The sequence below is a fragment of the Gambusia affinis genome, linkage group LG01, assembly GCF_019740435.1.
Source record: "Gambusia affinis linkage group LG01, SWU_Gaff_1.0, whole genome shotgun sequence".
Classification (NCBI taxonomy): Eukaryota; Metazoa; Chordata; class Actinopteri; order Cyprinodontiformes; family Poeciliidae; genus Gambusia; species Gambusia affinis.
The window spans coordinates 30,640,777-30,658,255 of NC_057868.1; the positions used below are offsets into that span (position 1 = coordinate 30,640,777).

General features: G+C 40.5%; 1 protein-coding gene across 4 annotated transcripts in view; it reads left to right on the plus strand.

Annotated features, from left to right (window-relative positions):
* plxnd1 (plexin D1) overlaps window positions 1–17,479 on the plus strand; it is a 96,934-nt gene that overhangs the window by 71,380 nt on the left and 8,075 nt on the right. For 2 of the 4 annotated variants that reach the window (XM_044113229.1, XM_044113220.1), the window contains exons 20-31: window positions 525–639; window positions 1,211–1,318; window positions 3,254–3,366; window positions 4,363–4,473; window positions 6,709–6,839; window positions 9,718–9,916; window positions 9,992–10,138; window positions 10,235–10,391; window positions 10,749–10,852; window positions 13,621–13,684; window positions 14,971–15,005; window positions 16,979–17,083. In XM_044113229.1, the coding sequence (XP_043969164.1) occupies window positions 525–639; window positions 1,211–1,318; window positions 3,254–3,366; window positions 4,363–4,473; window positions 6,709–6,839; window positions 9,718–9,916; window positions 9,992–10,138; window positions 10,235–10,391; window positions 10,749–10,852; window positions 13,621–13,684; window positions 14,971–15,005; window positions 16,979–17,083 (1,389 nt within the window). The remainder of the gene's footprint in view (window positions 1–524; window positions 640–1,210; window positions 1,319–3,253; window positions 3,367–4,362; window positions 4,474–6,708; window positions 6,840–9,717; window positions 9,917–9,991; window positions 10,139–10,234; window positions 10,392–10,748; window positions 10,853–13,620; window positions 13,685–14,970; window positions 15,006–16,978; window positions 17,084–17,479) is intronic. The other 2 variants (XM_044113249.1, XM_044113240.1) reach the window with 1 other exon arrangement.

A 17,479-nucleotide genomic window follows, 5' to 3' on the forward strand; every position in this document is an offset into this window, starting at 1 on the left:
CTGACACAACCTGACAGGTCTGTACCTCATTGTCATCCATCACAGTTTCCTAAAGTTGTTTGCACTGTGCCTCTCTCCTTTGGATGCTGCAGTTTTTCAGTAAAAGCAATCAATGTGCATGAAAAAAAAGATAATCTGTTCGGCTGTATGTTTGAAATTTAAATCTCAGTTTATCTTGCTTTGCTAATTTGTTTATATTTAGCTACTTAGTAGTTGATACAAACATTTCTGCTGAAAACATCCAAATAACCTATAATGGAAACTGGAGCATGGTTTGAAAACTGGGGTGGAAAAAAGTTATTTACTCACATTTGTGATTTCTTTACATTTTAATAACACTTAGTTGCACCTTGTTGTTTTTTCTGCATTTGTTTTGTTCATCATACACACTCTTTGATAAAATGATCAGTATAGGACTAGTGGTATTTGCGATGGCCACTGCGAAATTAATTCTGATAAAAGAGAAGTGAGCGTTTCAGCAAATGTGACCCAGTTTTATGTGGAACTCTTCTTTATCTTTCTAGGTGCAAGTGGGGAACTTTCGCCACATGATCACCAAAGTACAGCTGGGCGGCAGCGAGTTGGCCATTGTGGTGTCCATTGTGGTGTGCTGCGTGTTGCTGCTTCTGTGCACTGTGGGTAGGTCCAGCACACACTCACACATGCACACGCCCGCACACACACAGGCCTGCCAGCAGATGATGGATGCGTGCCTGCTGCAGCTACGGATGCTCCAGATGTGGAAAGAGATAAAAGGAATTCTAGGCTTGTAGTTTCCTGCACTTGCTTCATCCCTCTTTAGTATCCAGCGCACAAAGACTCCAGTGTTCCCAATTCTGTCTGTGTGTCTGTTCTCTGTAGTCAGAAACCGAGATGGTCTGCAGGGCAGGTGTACGGGTGAAAATTCGACCGAGTGTATACTTTCACACCGTTTCCCAAATTGGATCATATATTCACAAAAGCCCCTCTGTTTCCTGCCAGACATTTTAGATGTAATGCTACCAATGAGAGCGTGTATACATGAATTGTGCTTAGCCATTACGCAATGTGGACAATGTCTCTTTCAGTATTGCGGGATTGAAATTAATTTAGAAAATTGTGACACAGAAGCTCTGCTGAAAATTGTTAATGAAAATATTTCAGAGCCATTTTGACCCCACACTGTGTGAAGCGGCTATTTGTTTTTCTCACCCTTTGCTGTCGTTCACAGCTCTTGTCGTGTACTGCACAAAGAGCCGGAGGGCTGAACGCTACTGGCAGAAAACTCTTCTCCAAATGGAGGAGATGGAGTCCCAGATCAGAGAGGAGATCCGGAAAGGTGGGGTTAAAAGAGGAACTCTGAGATTTAAACCTTGCATTTGCCTGTGTGTGTTCTTGTGTTTGCGTGCAAAAAAATGGCACTTGGTGTGGAGGTTGTCTCATCTGAAGTGGGAAGGAGACACAAAAGTTGACAGATTTGTGCCTTGTAAGCGTGACTCATAAAATGAAGAGCCTGACAAATGATCAGTCACAGATTTACAAAGCGGCCACATAGTATGTCCTGCATCTACAGGAAAAAAGCCTCTGTGTGTCTGTATGTTTACGTGTGCGTCTGAACATTAGAGTAGGCCCGAGTGAAGGCCACTCCATGTCTGAGCACCCAGATTTATGGAGCAGAGATGGAGGGGGGGATGGATAGTGAAAGAGAAATGGAGGGAGGAAGCGATAGGAACGGGAACGAGGGCCGCGAGCCGGGGGAAGAAGCGGAGGCGTGGGAGGGAGAGGAGGAGGAGGAGAGGCGAGGTTATTTAGTCAGAGGACATAGATAGATTTGTGGACGAGTTCATGGTGAGTGCGCACAAAACGAGGGATCTTTCTGCTGAGAGGAAAGTAGCTCTCTGGAAAAGAAAAAAGGAGGGGTAAAAGACGACAGGAAACTGATGGTCCAAACATTGCTCCAACAGGAGGAGTTTGTGTGAAAACAGAAGCACAGGGATGGTTTTATATTTAGCCTCTCCATTTATTCTGGACCAAATGATGTGATCTAGTTGAGAGGATAAATAACTTAAAGGAGTAATAATCCATACATCAAGTGCCATGCAAGTATTCAAAAACAAAAAAAATAATTAAATTGCTTTCATCCTGGGAGCAATTGCCTATGTGTGGTATAAAGTAATACTGTGCATCATCTGAATTCTACACCCACAGTGAAAGAGTGATGGTAGAGGCATCAAGCTGTCGAGATGCTTGTCTTTAGCGAGAAAAGCGAATCCGATCATGCAACCTAAACGCAACCCTTTAAAAAGATGAACAAGGTTTACCTGTTAAAAAGACCCAGTCAAAGCAGAGAATTAAATCTAATTTTGGCAAGACTTGAAAGAAACTGATGTTGATCAATGTTCTTCATTCAATCTGTTGCAGACTGAGCAATTTCCAAAGATAAATGAATAGAGACTTAATAGGTGGTTCTGCAAAGTTTTGACTATGATGATGTTAAATTACTCAGAGGCGACATTTGAAGGCAACTGGTTGGTTTTATTTAAGAGTATGGGAATAAAGGACATTAAAAATGCATGGCATTCTCCATATTTGTATTTGTCAAAAACAATGTGCACTTTTCCTTCTCAATTATGTATGGCTTAGTTGAGGTATGCCATCTAAAATCCCAAAGAAATGTATTAGGGTTTGTAGCTGTAATGTAAAAAACAGTGTGGAAAAAGCATCCCATACTTTTGTAAGGCACCATGAAATCCCTCTGGATCTTTCATTTTTATTCTTCCTTATTAGACAGACTAAAGAAATTGCGATTTTAACCTAAATATGTCTCTCCTCCTGTGAAAGGAAGTATGTTCCCATAAAATATCTCCAGCCTCTCATTAGAGGCGAATATCATCGTCTGCTGAAACGTAGAGTTGCTGCAGTATTAGCATGTAGATAGGAGTGAGTGTCTGGACATGCTGATACTGTTTCTGCATGTAAACCTCAGCCTGCACACATGTTTTGGATAAAAGCCTCAGACTGGATTTGGCTGCTGTGATTGGCATTTGGTAAATATTTGCCTCCATACTGAGATGGGCTGCCCAGTCTGGCAAAGAAACTGGGAAAAAGATCACAGGATTACACTTTTCTATGTTTAATATTCATCAAGGATATGACCCTGGACAGTAATCAGAGCATCAGAACCCAAACACATCTTAATGTATTTTGCTTCAAGAGAAATAACTTTCTTATCCAGACAATAGGTTTCATTGTTCCTTATGTTTTGTCCTTGCAGGCTTTGCAGAGCTGCAAACAGACATGACAGATCTGACCAAGGAGCTGAATCGCAGCCAGGGTATCCCCTTCTTGGAGTACAAACAGTTTGTCACACGCACTTTCTTCCCCAAGGTGAGAAACCTTCTTTTTTAGCGCTTTATCTGAATCTGGCTGGCAGACTGACACTGCCATTTTTCTCACTGGGGGTATTCGTATTTTTATTACACCCTGCCCGCCTCTTTCTTTTAAGCATTTCCCACTGTTGGTAATATGCAGGATACAAATTCACCTTGGAACTTTTAAACACAAGGTAAATGTCGAGCGAAGTCGATTCAGTTTGGAACCCTGCAGGAGAGTTAATGTTTCCCCAATGGGGTAAGCATTTTTCCGCACATGACATCTACCGCAAAGGTACACTGTGGGCATATCTCAGTGGGGTTTTTTTCCACAGATAGAGACAGAGGGCTTCATCTTGCAGCCACATTCATGATCTTTCAAGGAGACAGAACAATGGCGGGCAGTGAGACAAGCAAATTTTCCCTCGAAACAGTTTTCCTACTCAGCTCCCACGCCCACGCTGTTTTGCAACAATAGATGATCTTGCACAATTTCAGTCACACGGGCTGCAGAGTGGACACTACCGATTTTCTGCTTAGAAATGTGTTCAAATTGGGTTGTTGCACCCCTGCCATCATCTCCCCAAAGTTTTTTTTTTCATAAAGACAGCAAACACTGTCCTTCGTGGCCCTTTGTTTTTCTTTCCACAAGAGCTTCTGGCTGTCTGAGATTACACACACTAAACAGTGTTAGACACAGTCAGAACACAGGCCAAGTGTAGCTGTCCTGAAATGACAGACTGAGCTGAAATGCTGCCTTTTAGCTCTGCTTCACTTTGTCTCAAAAAGCCTTTTCTGTTCCTAACTTATGGTTTCACCGTGTCATGTCTCTTTCACATGATCATTTAAGAGCCTCTCTGGGTTTTTATTTTTTTTCAGTTCTGGACGGCAATCCAAACACAAACAACTGGTGCCCAGCTCATTATTTTCCCTCTCAGTCCCTCTCGCTTATGCTTACGAATACAACACTCTTTGTTTTACAGTTTGCTGTGTGTGTTTATGTGTGTTTCAGATGTGTTCAGATTATGAGAGTAGTCTGGTACAGCCCACTTACGTGAATGACTCTCTTGGACCCCGGGTGCTACCGGAGACCCATCCGCTGCTGCAGGACTGGCAGGTGAAGGTCTGATTTTGTCATCCTACGGTCTTTTCCACAATAACATAAATGTTTTCCCAAGCAGAGATTTTCTGCTGCATTTGGTGCTCCTGTGTACATGCATGAGAGATTTGTAAAAATGGTCTCCAATGTAGGGTGACCAGATTTGGGTTTCTGAAAAGTAGGACACTTCTTTTTTTGTTGGCGGGGGGGTGGAATCGGCAGAATGGCAATGTAATCACAATGCACTGTAAGCTATGTAATGTGTTTGAGGCAGTTGACCAAAATCCCGGACGATTTCGAAATTCCCCCCGGAAATTTTTTTAGGTCTGAAAAGTAGGACATGTCCGGGAAAAAGAGGACGTCTGGTCACCCTACTCCAATGTTGAGATTTCTAAATTTTTCTGTGTGGATTGAATATACATAATTTTTTATTTTTAAAAAATGAGACAGTCTTCCACTTTTCTCATTATCACTTTCTGTGCTAAAAAAAATAAATAGTGTGGTTGAAAAAGGTTTTTTCCCCCACATCTACATTCTCCGTTTTCATTAAACTTCAACTGCAACCCAAAGAAGTTGAGTGAGTGAAAAACAAACACTGCTTTGGGAGAACAAACAAGATTATTTTGAATTTTTAACCTAGCACTGCTTTAGCCATCCTTCTTCTTTTGAGTGCTGATGAAATAAATGATGTCATTGTTTCCACCTGCTGGAGAGGCATAGATATTACAGTTGATGCAGCGCAACAGCATGCAATAGTATCCATTTAAAACATATCTGGTTTGCCATGATGTGGATTTGAAGAATATGTGAGTATATGTGAATGAGCTCACATGTTCCTGAGTGCTATTGTGTGTTATTTAATAATTTCTAGTGAGTGACGCATTAACAGAAGCTGATGTTGTTGCATCTCTCCCTTCTGACTCTTAAACAAATCTACCTTCAGTAAGTTGTGCAGGCCTGATTTAGAAGAATGTGGGTCCCTGGGACAGAGCCAGTTCAGGCACCATAACCACAAAGGTTATGTTTACACATGCAAAATACAATAAAATTATAGTCAATTTGTAAAGTAACTTTTGATTTTACAAATGATTGATTTGATAGTTGAATTTGCCATTTCTAGAAGAATCCTAAAAACAGAATAATTTCTGTAAGGCTCTATGTCTTAGCCAATTTGTACCCCTACTTCATAACTCAGGATTTATTAAATCAAAAAAAAAACATTGAGAATTAACATTTGACCCAATCAATCAATAATTAAGTGTACCTTAAATGAACAAATTATTTAAATCTGAAGAAAAACAAAAACAAACCTCAAATTATGCAACAAATGTTTTACTTCAGCAGCGACAGTCATTAATAGACTGGAGAGCTCCAGGTAACCAGCTGAAGTAGCAAAAAGAGCAAAAAATCTCTAGAGATGAACGGTCAAAATTAAGAGGTGTGTGTAACTGAAGTGGTGAAGAAGCCAGAATCAAAATGTGACAGTAACCTTGCCAGGTGACAAAATGCACTAAAAATATACATTTTAAGAAACTCAAGACTTCCCAGTACTGCCCCTGAAAGCCCTCCCTGAAGTCCAACCCAGGTTTTAACACTCAAGTTGTGCTTGCATACTGCCAGACAACACAAAGAGGAAGAAGGTGCGCACTTTCACACATGGGTATTAACATGTGCTGAGTGTGAAAGCACACGTATGTTCATGTGCAGCATCTAACGAGGGAAAGTAAGGATTGCAGCGCTGGTTTTGGGTCGGCAGCCAGGGGAGCCTGTCTAACGGTGATGAAGTGCCTTGGATCCACATTGTCTTCGCAGGAAGTGTTTTCCAGGTCACAGCGAATAAATCTCAGAGGCGGGCATTTATCTTAATGGACACCCCTGTTCTCCTTCTGTCAGACTGCAAACCACACCATATGGCTGCGGTCCAGAGGGAAGACTTCATCACGCTGCTGCTTAGTCGCGCCCATTGATAGACCACACTCATTAAGTCGACTCCGCACATTTAGCCACAATCAAACACTGTAAGGGGCGGGAGTGGGGAGCGCAGCTACTGTGGAGAAAACTTGAATGGGGGAGGGGCTAGCTGAAGAAGCGGAGGAGAGAGGATGCAATAGAAGGATGAGGTGTTCACTGGATGGGTCACATCAGACGAGAGGTGGTGGAGATGATAAGTGAGGGCGCAGCAGGTGTGTAATCCAGTTAGGGTGAAATCATGCAGAGAAGTAAATGTTTCACCCAGCCTCTGTCATCTTCTGTCACCAGGCCAACGACACAACACGACCTAATGTGGAGGAGGGCATCACTCTGTTCTCCACTCTGCTCAATAACAAGCACTTCCTGATCACTTTCGTCCACGCCCTGGAGCAGCAGAAGGACTTTGCTGTGCGAGACAGGTACCTGCAGCCTTTACTGCTTCATTACTGTGCAGTCTTTAGTTACAACTGGAAGGCTACACAGTGCTCTCTGGTTGTGCTGAAACATTTAATCAGATTAATCATAATTAATGGATCATTGAAATAATCGCCACCTAATTTAGTAATCAGTTAGTCAGTAACTTTAGAATATAAACTCTTAAATGCAGCAGTTGCTGAAAGAACCACACATTGAGGAGATATTAATCCAAAACTGTACAAAGAAATATACATGAAAAACCTCTTTATTATTATGTTTTACTCAGAACTCCTCTAATGGTCTAATTTTAACTTCACCCATTTCAAATTCTGTAATTTAAAAGATCCTACTCAGCACCTTTGCCATCCCATTATTAATCTGTTTTGCTATTATTAATTGGTTAATCCAAAAAACAGATTTGCCATGCGCTCTATTGGTGCTAAGTCAAGCATAAAGGGCCAGGCTTTTCATATGTTGATGTTAGAAGGATTTGTTTAGCTGCAGATGCATCCTTTGCTACTAATGATCACGCGTACACTAAAGAAATTCTGTTATTATTTTTAATACATAGTGTATTAAAAAAGCAAGTGCTTATTTTCTTATTTAAAAAATTATTTCAATTACATATGTACATTTTTAGTTGTACTTCTAATATTGTACAAAACAAGCCTAAGTGTTTAAATTAATGTTTAAATAAGCATTGGATAATTTTCATTATCCGACCTGAGACTACTTGATTAATTGTCAGAATAATCAATTACTAAAATAATCATTAGCTGCAGCCCTACTGCTGTCCACACCGGTTAAAACAGTGGCGTCTTCATGTTGTGAAGTCTCCATGGGAAACACTAGACACGTCTACTTTGGTAACCAGTTTTGTCATTAAAAAGAATTTTTTGTCCTATCATAATGAGCATAAAAATGCTATTTAATGCTTTGATCACATGAGACTAAGACTGAGATTTTTTTTTACCAAGAAACACTCCAGATAAGTTCGGCATAAAAGAAAAGGCAAATTTGTTGAAGAGCAAATTATGTTCACTGTTTGGTACAGTGGAAGATTTGTGAGGTTTTGGTCCTGTTAGTTTTCAAAAACCCTGGGAACATTGTAGTTACTGGAGAGCATTGCAGCATGCACTTTGAAACAACATGAGACTTTAAATAAAAATCTGTCATAAAAACCTTTCATAGAAAGCTTGAACTCTATCAGCACTGAGTCTTTATACAAAGTATGAAGAGCAAAGGCACTAACAATTGTGCCACCTGTCAAAAAATGTGTTGCTGTAATGAAATATTCAATGTTAAGGCTTTTTAGTCATATCTACGAGTGGTGCCAATAAGTCTGGAAGGCATCATAGGTTGTGAAATTATGAAATGTTAATGATATTCCTGCCTTTAAATCTCTGGTTAAAATTTTAACTGTGTTTTGCTCTGTTGGATGGCATAAGCAGAGAATTATGAATGACTAAGCCTTTTGTTTGGAGTTGACCTTTGCAAAGTGGCCACTTATTAGAGCTGAGCCACCACTGACACACTTTCAGACAAACACTAACAGAGACAGCTCCCCTGGGATTCCAACACAATACACAGTTTGCTAAGCTGTTGTTAGGCATAAGTAAAAGGAAACTGAACATTTTTAAATTTTTAATTTAACAATAGAGATGCACCAGTCCGTGTTTTTTCAAACCCAGCAGTTTTCTTTGAGTTCTGAGCTGCCAATTCTAATTTTGACGATTCCAAATTTTTCAAAGACTCTGAATCATAAAGGCGGGAAAATGTGCTGCAGGAAATTGTCGCCCTAATTACGCCCCCTAATGTTTGTCTAATTTTTATGAGACTAAACAAAATGTAGTGGGAGTTCTTAATCCTGATGCATTTTGTACATATGAAAAAAATCTGTTTCACCTGCTGATTACTAATCAGAGCCAATCACAAAAAAATATTCTGACTGAGTCGTATGTCTTTAACTTTAAACAGCTAAAGTTAAGGGCTAAAACGCCAGATGATTATGTAAAGTGTGTAATAATGACAGTTTCACAATTTGTGGTGAATTTTACCATTTCCAGGAAGTGTTTGGGTTTTCTGACCAACACTGGTTTAGTTTTTTCTATTCTGCTGTCATTTCTGCAGAGAAGCAGTTTATCATTTCACATCCCTTTCAGCAAAAAGCTGTAGACAAACAAGCAGGTGATGAAAACAATGGAGGATTTTAATTTTAATTTTTTTTTTAAAGACACAAATAAAGTGACAAACAAGAAAATATTTGCCTTAAATCAGAATCAAATGTCCGGAAACAAATGTCCGGAAACAAATCTCCTGCTGAAAGCCAAATGTTGCTCTGTATTTCTCAAACAAATTATTTATGAGAACACGCAACACTGTGGTACCAGGCTGGTGTTGTCTTTTCTATTTTTGCAACACACAGTCACACAGAGAGAGAGAGAGAGAGAGAGAGAAAGAGAGAGAGAGAAGCAGGTCAAGTTTTATATTGTGGTAAATGTGATGTTTGTTTGAGGTTTCCCAATATTAAGCGGTCACTGTGAATCAGAGAGAAATTCCAGTCAGACTGCATCCCTGTCCCTGCACAGTGTCAGCACTTTACTGACTGATGGAGCCTCTTCCTGCTGGATTAAAGGAGCTTTGTTAGGGAAATCCCCTGCCTGCACTCCTGGACACTGACTCAGACACTCCCTGCCTTAGATCAGACCTTTATTTGGCTCAGCAGTCACAGGTGCACTGGACCAGGCTGAATCTTGTTTTGGCTCTCATGATTTATTATTTTTAAATATCCACTAACCATACATTGACAGAGCATGTTTGCACAAGCCTGAGTTTTTTTGTTTTTTTTTGCTCATGCCTCCTCTGCTGATCTGTTTTCAGATGCAGCCTGGCGTCCTTGCTCACCATCGCCCTCCATGGGAAACTTGAATATTACACCAGCATCATGAAAGACCTGCTGGTTGATCTTATCGACGCTTCGGCTTCCAAGAACCCCAAACTGATGCTGCGCCGCACCGAGTCCGTCGTGGAGAAGATGCTGACCAACTGGATGTCCATCTGCATGTACAGCTACCTGAAAGTGAGGACAGAGAGGAGCCCTGAGAGACAGTTTGATTCTAAAAGAAGCGCATTGACTCGGTTCTTTTTTTCCCAGGAAACAGTGGGCGAGCCTTTCTTCCTGCTTCTTTGTGCAATCAAGCAGCAGATTAACAAGGGCTCCATAGACGTCCTCACCGGGAAAGCCCGCTACACCCTCAACGAGGAGTGGCTACTCCGTGAGAACATTGAGGCCAAGCCACAGGTTGAACACTTCACAAACTCGCTGCTCGTTTGTCACCTACAAAATCACATTCAGTGCAAGTGACACACTCTTTTCCTTCTTTTCTCTGTCTGTCAGAACATCAATGTGTCCTTCCAGGGGTGTGGCATGGACTCACTGTCAGTCAGGGTCATGAATACTGACACGATCTGCCAAGTTAAAGAAAAAATAATTGAAGCCTTTTATAAAAACCTGCCTTTCTCCCAGTGGCCTCGAGCGGAGGATGTGGACTTGGGTAAGAACACATTTCCTCTGATTATTTCCATCCTTTCCCCTCCTCGAGCCCTCCAAGATATAGTAATCTCCTTTGCAAAAAGGTCAATTCTTCTCATGAAGCCCAACTAACCTGAGGCTGCAATATAATAAATGACAGAATGCATTGAGGAGAGTGTACAGTCATAATCACAAAGAGTTATTGCTTTCAGAGGCTGCCGAGCCTGCAGAGCTGATTTGATTAATGGCCTGAGAATATTTCCACAGGTCATGACATAGAGCCGGAGCATAGCTGCCGTTTGTCTCGCCTGTTCTGCTCCAAATTTAACAATGAAATTGTCTCAGTCCTTCGCCTTCTTCTTCCTTCTCCTCCTTTCAGAGTGGTTTGACTCTGGCAGCAACAGTAAGCTCCTGCAGGACCTGGACAACTCCTCAGTGATGGAGGACGGTCGAAAGAAACTCAACACAGTCTTCCATTACCAGGTGGGTGTTTGTGTGTGTGAGCATGCTGCTGAGGTGGGTGATGTCATAAGAGTGGCGAGAACTCGATATAAATTGTATCGCTTGACTCCTTTTGTTGGGCTTGTGCCTTTAAAGATGCACTTGAATCGTTTTTATGAGGGTGAACAACCGCAGTGGTTCTTAAAAATGATAAGATGGTGCAAATTGATTGTGGAATTTTAATTAATTTACATGGCAGGATATTACACATAAGGCTCTCATAAATACACATGCCATCACTGATAGAAAAAAGTCCTTTAGCCAAATCACAAACTTTTTGTAGTGAGTCACCAGGTCCTGCCTTAATTCTAGCTGGATATTTGACCGCTCTTCAGCTCTGAAATGATCTCATACAAATTGGCTAGTTTCCTGCTAGCTTTAGGCATCTTCTTTTTACATTTTCAATACAGTTGATGTGACTCCAGAAGCCTAGAGTTAGCCAGCTTCATCCAGTTCAAAACCAGTTTGAACTGAATAAAGTTGAATTAAGTGTTTGGCGTCATCCAATTGGAGGGTCCAAATCTTTTCAAAGTGGAAGAATTTGGATACAGTCCTCCTCCTTATTCCATTCAGGTTTATCACTGAGAGCGAACCAGAACTTCAACATGATGCCGCCACCACCAGGCTTGACAGTTGGTACCATGTTAATAGGTTATAAAGTCTCAATTTGATGTTCAACATTTTTTCTGTCAGTGTGGCCAAACGCCTCAATGTTTCTCATTTTATCATAAAACATTTCTCCAAATTGCATTTGGGCTTTGTGGGCAGCTGCAAATTTCTGTCAAGCTTAAATGTGTCAATTTTGGAGCAAGAGCTTCTTTCTCAGTCCATGGTGATGTTAAACTCACTTCACTGTAGACAGTGGCGATAGTTTTCAAACATTCCCCAGTCCACAAAAATGCAGACTTGTGCACCCAACTCTTGTTTTTAGAAAATATTATAGATTCATTTTGTGTTATCTAAGCAATTTAAAAGAGAATGGTTCAAATGCATCACTAAAAGAAAAACAGAATATGACAATCATGGCAACGATGACTGTTTGTAAACTTCTGATTGGAAACATAGGCACCTGTTTCTATTTAATTCTCTGTATTGTTTTTACAATAGGAACTTATTAATTACCTCCACCTCAAACCAAAACATAATTAGGTCAAGGTTAAACATTACATAGATTATGCTATGTGTATATAAGTCACAGCAGGGGGGAAAGTGGTTATAGATCTTGTGAAAGTTCAGTAAAACAAGCAAACAGACGTAATCATTGTGAGGCATTTCCCACTTCCAAGCACATACCTGTCTGTGTGCCGTGGGAAATTCAGCTTTACTCTGACGTTGTTGACTTTACTGTAATTGGCTTTAAGAGAGTGGGAAATGTTGGGACTTGTTAGATCTGGAAGTCCTGAGGGATAATGTCCCTGTTCAGCAGAAAAAAAAGGTGAAAACACACTCGGCACATACCGTATGTAAATCTTGCCTCGTAGTGAAGGTCAACCATTGAACTAAAATAACTACAAGTACACACTTTCCTGCGTTAATTAATTCAGTTCTGAACTTTAGTAATGCAAGGGTTTCATAATTGCTGATCACTTTTGATCAGTATGACTTTTATGTTGTTGAAAATATTCTCTCCTATTAAAGATCAATATAATGAGAAATATAAGTTTGCATTATTTAAGTGTTAATGAGGCTTTCTATTACCTTCAAATTTGTGACCCAGATATAAAAAAAATAAATAAATAAAATAAATACATTTTTCTATTTCTAATCTCCACCTTTTGTTTTGTTTGTCCTCCTATTTCAGATTTTTGAATGATTTGAAATATGCCTTAACTATGAGATTTCCAAAGGGTTGCCAACATTTCCAAATCCATCCTGTTTCCTGACAGAGAAAGCTGAAAGGGTGGGAACAGAGTAGCTTCCCTGTAATACATTCAGTCTTCCTGTTATCTGCTAAAACTCTTGCACTCTCTCATTTTCCAATAGAGAGCCAGTATGACCACTAGACAAAAGTATCCTGACATCTGACCTCATTTTTAAACGCCTGAAGTGACCAAGTCCACAACAATGAGAGTTTCCAGTGCAATCTTATAGTAGAGTAAATTCACCTACAGGAAACGTGATATTATTACATGTCCAGTGAGCACCGGGTTGAAAACTTAGGCAGCTCTGGTCATCTGCTAAGTTCTTTCAAATTTAAAGATTAATTTAATTTCCCTCCCAGTAAAGCATACTCCTCCTAAATCAGGCAAATTTTGCAAAACGAAGGTGATGTGACAACAAGAAGCCTTTTTAAATCTACTCCTCCAGCTACCTGCATGTTTTGTATGCGTGTTTATGTCTGCGTTGATTTGTGCATGATTAAACAAACACCCATGCCTCTCGACCTTTGAACTGTTACCTATGCTTTGGTAAGTGTTGTAGAGTTTCGCTGGGGGGTTTAGATGGAGCTGTGAGAGAAACAAGCCAGAGCTTGTACTAACAGTTTGGGTTCACTGACGATTCTGTTCAATCCATTTCACTGCAGGTTGACTTTAATGAGCAGCGCTAGGCCCCTGCAAAACCAGCCACCGCTCCAGACCAACACACATACACAAACACTTGCACCTCTGAGCGAGACATTGCCCTCCAGGGCATGCTTAATGACACTGTTTTGGTGCACCCAAGCTCACCCCTGACCTATGCCCTCTGGCCTCTCTCGCCTTTCTTCGCCCCCTCATCCTTCTTCTCCTCCTTATTCCCTGCTTTTCTAGGTCCCAGAGGGCGCGTCGCTGGCCATGAGCATGAAAGACAAGAAAGAAAACACCCTGGAGAGAGGTAGGTAACCTTCAAACTCGCCCACTCTCTGTCACTTTGTCATGCACACTCGCCCGGATGTGGAGAGGTACACTCACCCACTCAATCACTTGGAAACAGCACATGCTTAGGCGATCATGAGAACATGATCCACTCATGTAAACATATGTGAAACCAAGCAGCTTCCCCTTCCCCTCATCCATGAAAAGACTGATATCTAAATACTTTCCAGTTTAATAAATCACGACAGAAACTCTAACAACAGTGGCTCATTGAAAGCATTTTTTTTCCCCTCCATGTTGTGGATGTAATCCATTAGCAGCTGTCAGCTTGTTGGGGAAAAATGTGACACAATTTGGCCCATTGTCCAGCATCCACCAAGCTTTGCCTGTTGACAGATGAGTTTACATTCAGCCGTTAATGGGCTACTGCGCTTGTTGTCCAGTTGTCCACCTTACATAATCAGCTCCAGACCAGAGACTGGTTCTCTTCAGGTTCTGTCCATCAAAGGTGCTTCTCTCCATTTACGTGGTGCCAAAAATAGGCTCAAGAGCACCAAACCTGGCGCCTGCTTCAAAGCGTCAAGGGGGTGCTATGAGCTTGTAGTGCTCCCTGGCTAATCTGCAACACTGTCCTGGCCGTCTGTGATCAGTGCTGAGGGTCTGGACTGTGGCCTGCTGGATTGAAGCTTCTCTGGCAGAGTGGGCTGTAATGAGAAAACACACACCATGAAGGTGCCTGTTGGCATGTGTGTGTGTGCGTGTGTGTGTGTGTGTGTATGTGTCTTTCAGTTTGTCTTTGTTTTAGCTCTTGTGCCGTGCACAATAAATTTACTATGTTTGTCTTTGAGCTCGTGTTCGAACATGAGTCTACGCTCATCCCGGCACTCATATCCGTTCATGCGTGTGTATGAATATGTTTTGTGTTGAGATCTATAAATAAACCAGCTAGATTTAATTCTTTTGTTCCCAGCGTTGGCCAAGCATTACCATCTCATTACAGCGGCTCCACAACCAGTCTCAGACTCCGTGCGTCCGTCTCTCATAATCTCTCTCTTTTCTCTCCCCTTTCGCTCGTAATCTTTGTCTTTCATTCTCTCAGACAGCTGCCCTCCCCTTCAGGCACACAGTCCACCCTAATCACTTTCTGCTTTTGCACTCCATCTCCTTTACTTCCCTGTCAGTCTTTTTTGTCTTACTTGTATCTCTCACTCGTCTCTATGCCTCATTCTTCTCTCATTTGCTCACGCCTGCACCACACTGGTTGTGTAATTGTTTAATACCACATGTTTTCTTGTCTTTCTCTAGTCAAAGATCTGGACACAGAGAAATATGTGCACTTGGTGAGTATCTTCATGCAAGTAATTTGGCTAAATCTGAGGAGCTTTTCCTGTGGGCAGCCCAGCGGCAAGCCTGATGATGGAGAGAATATGGGGGGTGGGAGGAATGGAGGTGAAAGGGAAAAAGCTGCTGAGAGGACATGACAGCGCTAATGCTGCTTAAGCTCTTTCATAAACGTCAGCTAAGATATGGGCCCTTTGACTCTAATATAATGAGTTTCTTGGAATACAATTTGCCGGGTGAACGGCTGGTTTTAACGGAAAGTTCTAGCGTAGTTAGAACCTAAAGGAATAGTTTAGGATTGTTTAAGTGACGTTCTGTTAAAAGGTTATAAGCAGTTTCTATCCCTATAAAACTCTTTTGGAATTGTCATTTGGTATAAATCCAGATTAGTTGGTCCAAGGAGGCTGCCGCTAACAGCTAGTTAGAGAAGCACTAAGACCAAGGAGGACTTCTTCTGTCTTGAAAACATCTTAGTGGTTTATGACGTGGATATTTTATTTAAACCGTGGGTCTGCATGTCCTGTCCTTGAATGTCAATGTCATGCAACTTTTGAGTAAAATAATGAATTACCTCTTTGGTGTGTCAGCAAGATTTACAAGGGCTTTTTCTTTAACTATTCAAGTGTGATGCTTCCAAAAGTCGCAGGGCAGCAGCACTAAAGGACCGGAGTTGCTGATCCCTGCCTTAAACCATCATGTTTGTGTGTTATTTACAACAGGGTGTCCAAACTTTTTGTTACATAGGACAAAATTGTCAAGTCAAGAGGACTTGCAAATAAAATTTTAAAAAGTCCTTTCTTTCCATCTCAAATAAATGAAGCGGCAGTACATCAAATAAACAAATAAATTGGTCAGAGTTTTTAGTTGGAAAGAGATCTGCAAATTATTGTAGATTCAAAACTTATTCCACATTTTCCAGGTTTGCCTCATTTAAAAAAAAGTAATCTAGTTTCTAAATTCTTTAGGTCTTCATTGGAAAAAAAAGTTTGGTCAATTCTGAGAAATAAAAACAGCATTTCGGTCACGCTTTCTTTGAAAACCCTTCCTGTTTCAGCCTAGTTTAATAAATTAGTGAAAAACAGATTTGGGTCCAGCAAAGTTTTTCTTTGAGTAAAAGTCACAATATATTTGTGGAACCTTCAGGAAAAAGCAAAAGCCTGGTTACTTAAAGATGAATATGTTGTGTTATAGTCAATATTTTCACATGCAGAAATCATGTTTCTTTTTTTGTTATGAAAATAATTACGCTTTTGCTTTTTATAATTAAAAATTTTACTCTATTTTCTAATCTGGCAATCTGTGTTTCTCTATTCACCAATATTACAATGTAAACATGCTTACTCACCTCAATACTGTTGCCACAAAATCAACAAAAAAGTAAATATTTAATAAATTCATTCATACCAAATTATCTTACTTTGTCTTTGAGTTTATAGTTTCTGGGACTTTTGAGAGATTTTCAGTCTGTTTTGTGGACCTTATGGATTTTAAGATATTAGTTCAAGCTTAAACAACTTTGAAGAGTGAACTTTTGCTTAATCTACACCTAGGTTAAGAAGGCAGGACACCAATTTGGTCTCTCACTAGATACCAGCTTCCAGCTAATCTGGATGTATGCTAAATTAATTCACCAAGACCATTATCAACTAAAATATTAACTTCATGTCACTTTTTAACAGAAACATATTTTATAAATTCTCAACCATAAGTGAGTCATAGAAAACACACAGTTCCCTAGAAAAACATATAGCAAAATACAAAAAAAGATTCCTGAGAATTTCCCAACCTCCTTGGACTTCCCTAATTTTGTTTATCCTTCAGTGCTCCAAAAATACCCTGAGTGAGTATCTGGATCATGTGTCTAATGCAAGAACCAGAAAAAAATCCCCCTTTGACAGCTCATACAGACAAAACACAGCAGTGTATTCACTTAGCTACTCCTTGCAATAACGTTTGACCTCTGGTTTTCCAGGTTCTACCCCATGATGAGCTTATAGAGACCAAGAAGTCACACAGGCACAGCCATCGCAAGAAAGTACTACCGGAAATCTACCTGACACGCCTTTTGTCTACGAAGGTAAACCAGAAACGACACGTTGGCAACTCTGCAACATAAAGTCAGAACAAAATCCCTCTCTTCAGGTTATATAGAGCCTTGCAAAAGTATCCATATCCCCTAAATGTTTTCACATTTTGACAGCCACAAAACTTCAAAGGATTAAATGGGATTCAATTATTTTTCGTCTAAAGGATGACGTGCATTTGTATTCACACCAGTCTATGTCTCCGCTCTATAGAAGAACCTTTTGCTGTAACTCCAGCTGCCTTTATCAGCTATGCACACCTAAAGACAGATATTTTTCATAATGCTGCTCAGTTTGGAGTCTGCATAAACATTGACTTTCATGCTTTCCTAAGGCTGAAATGAGCGGGTCATTTTATGGCAGAAATATTCTTTGATCTGTATCATAAG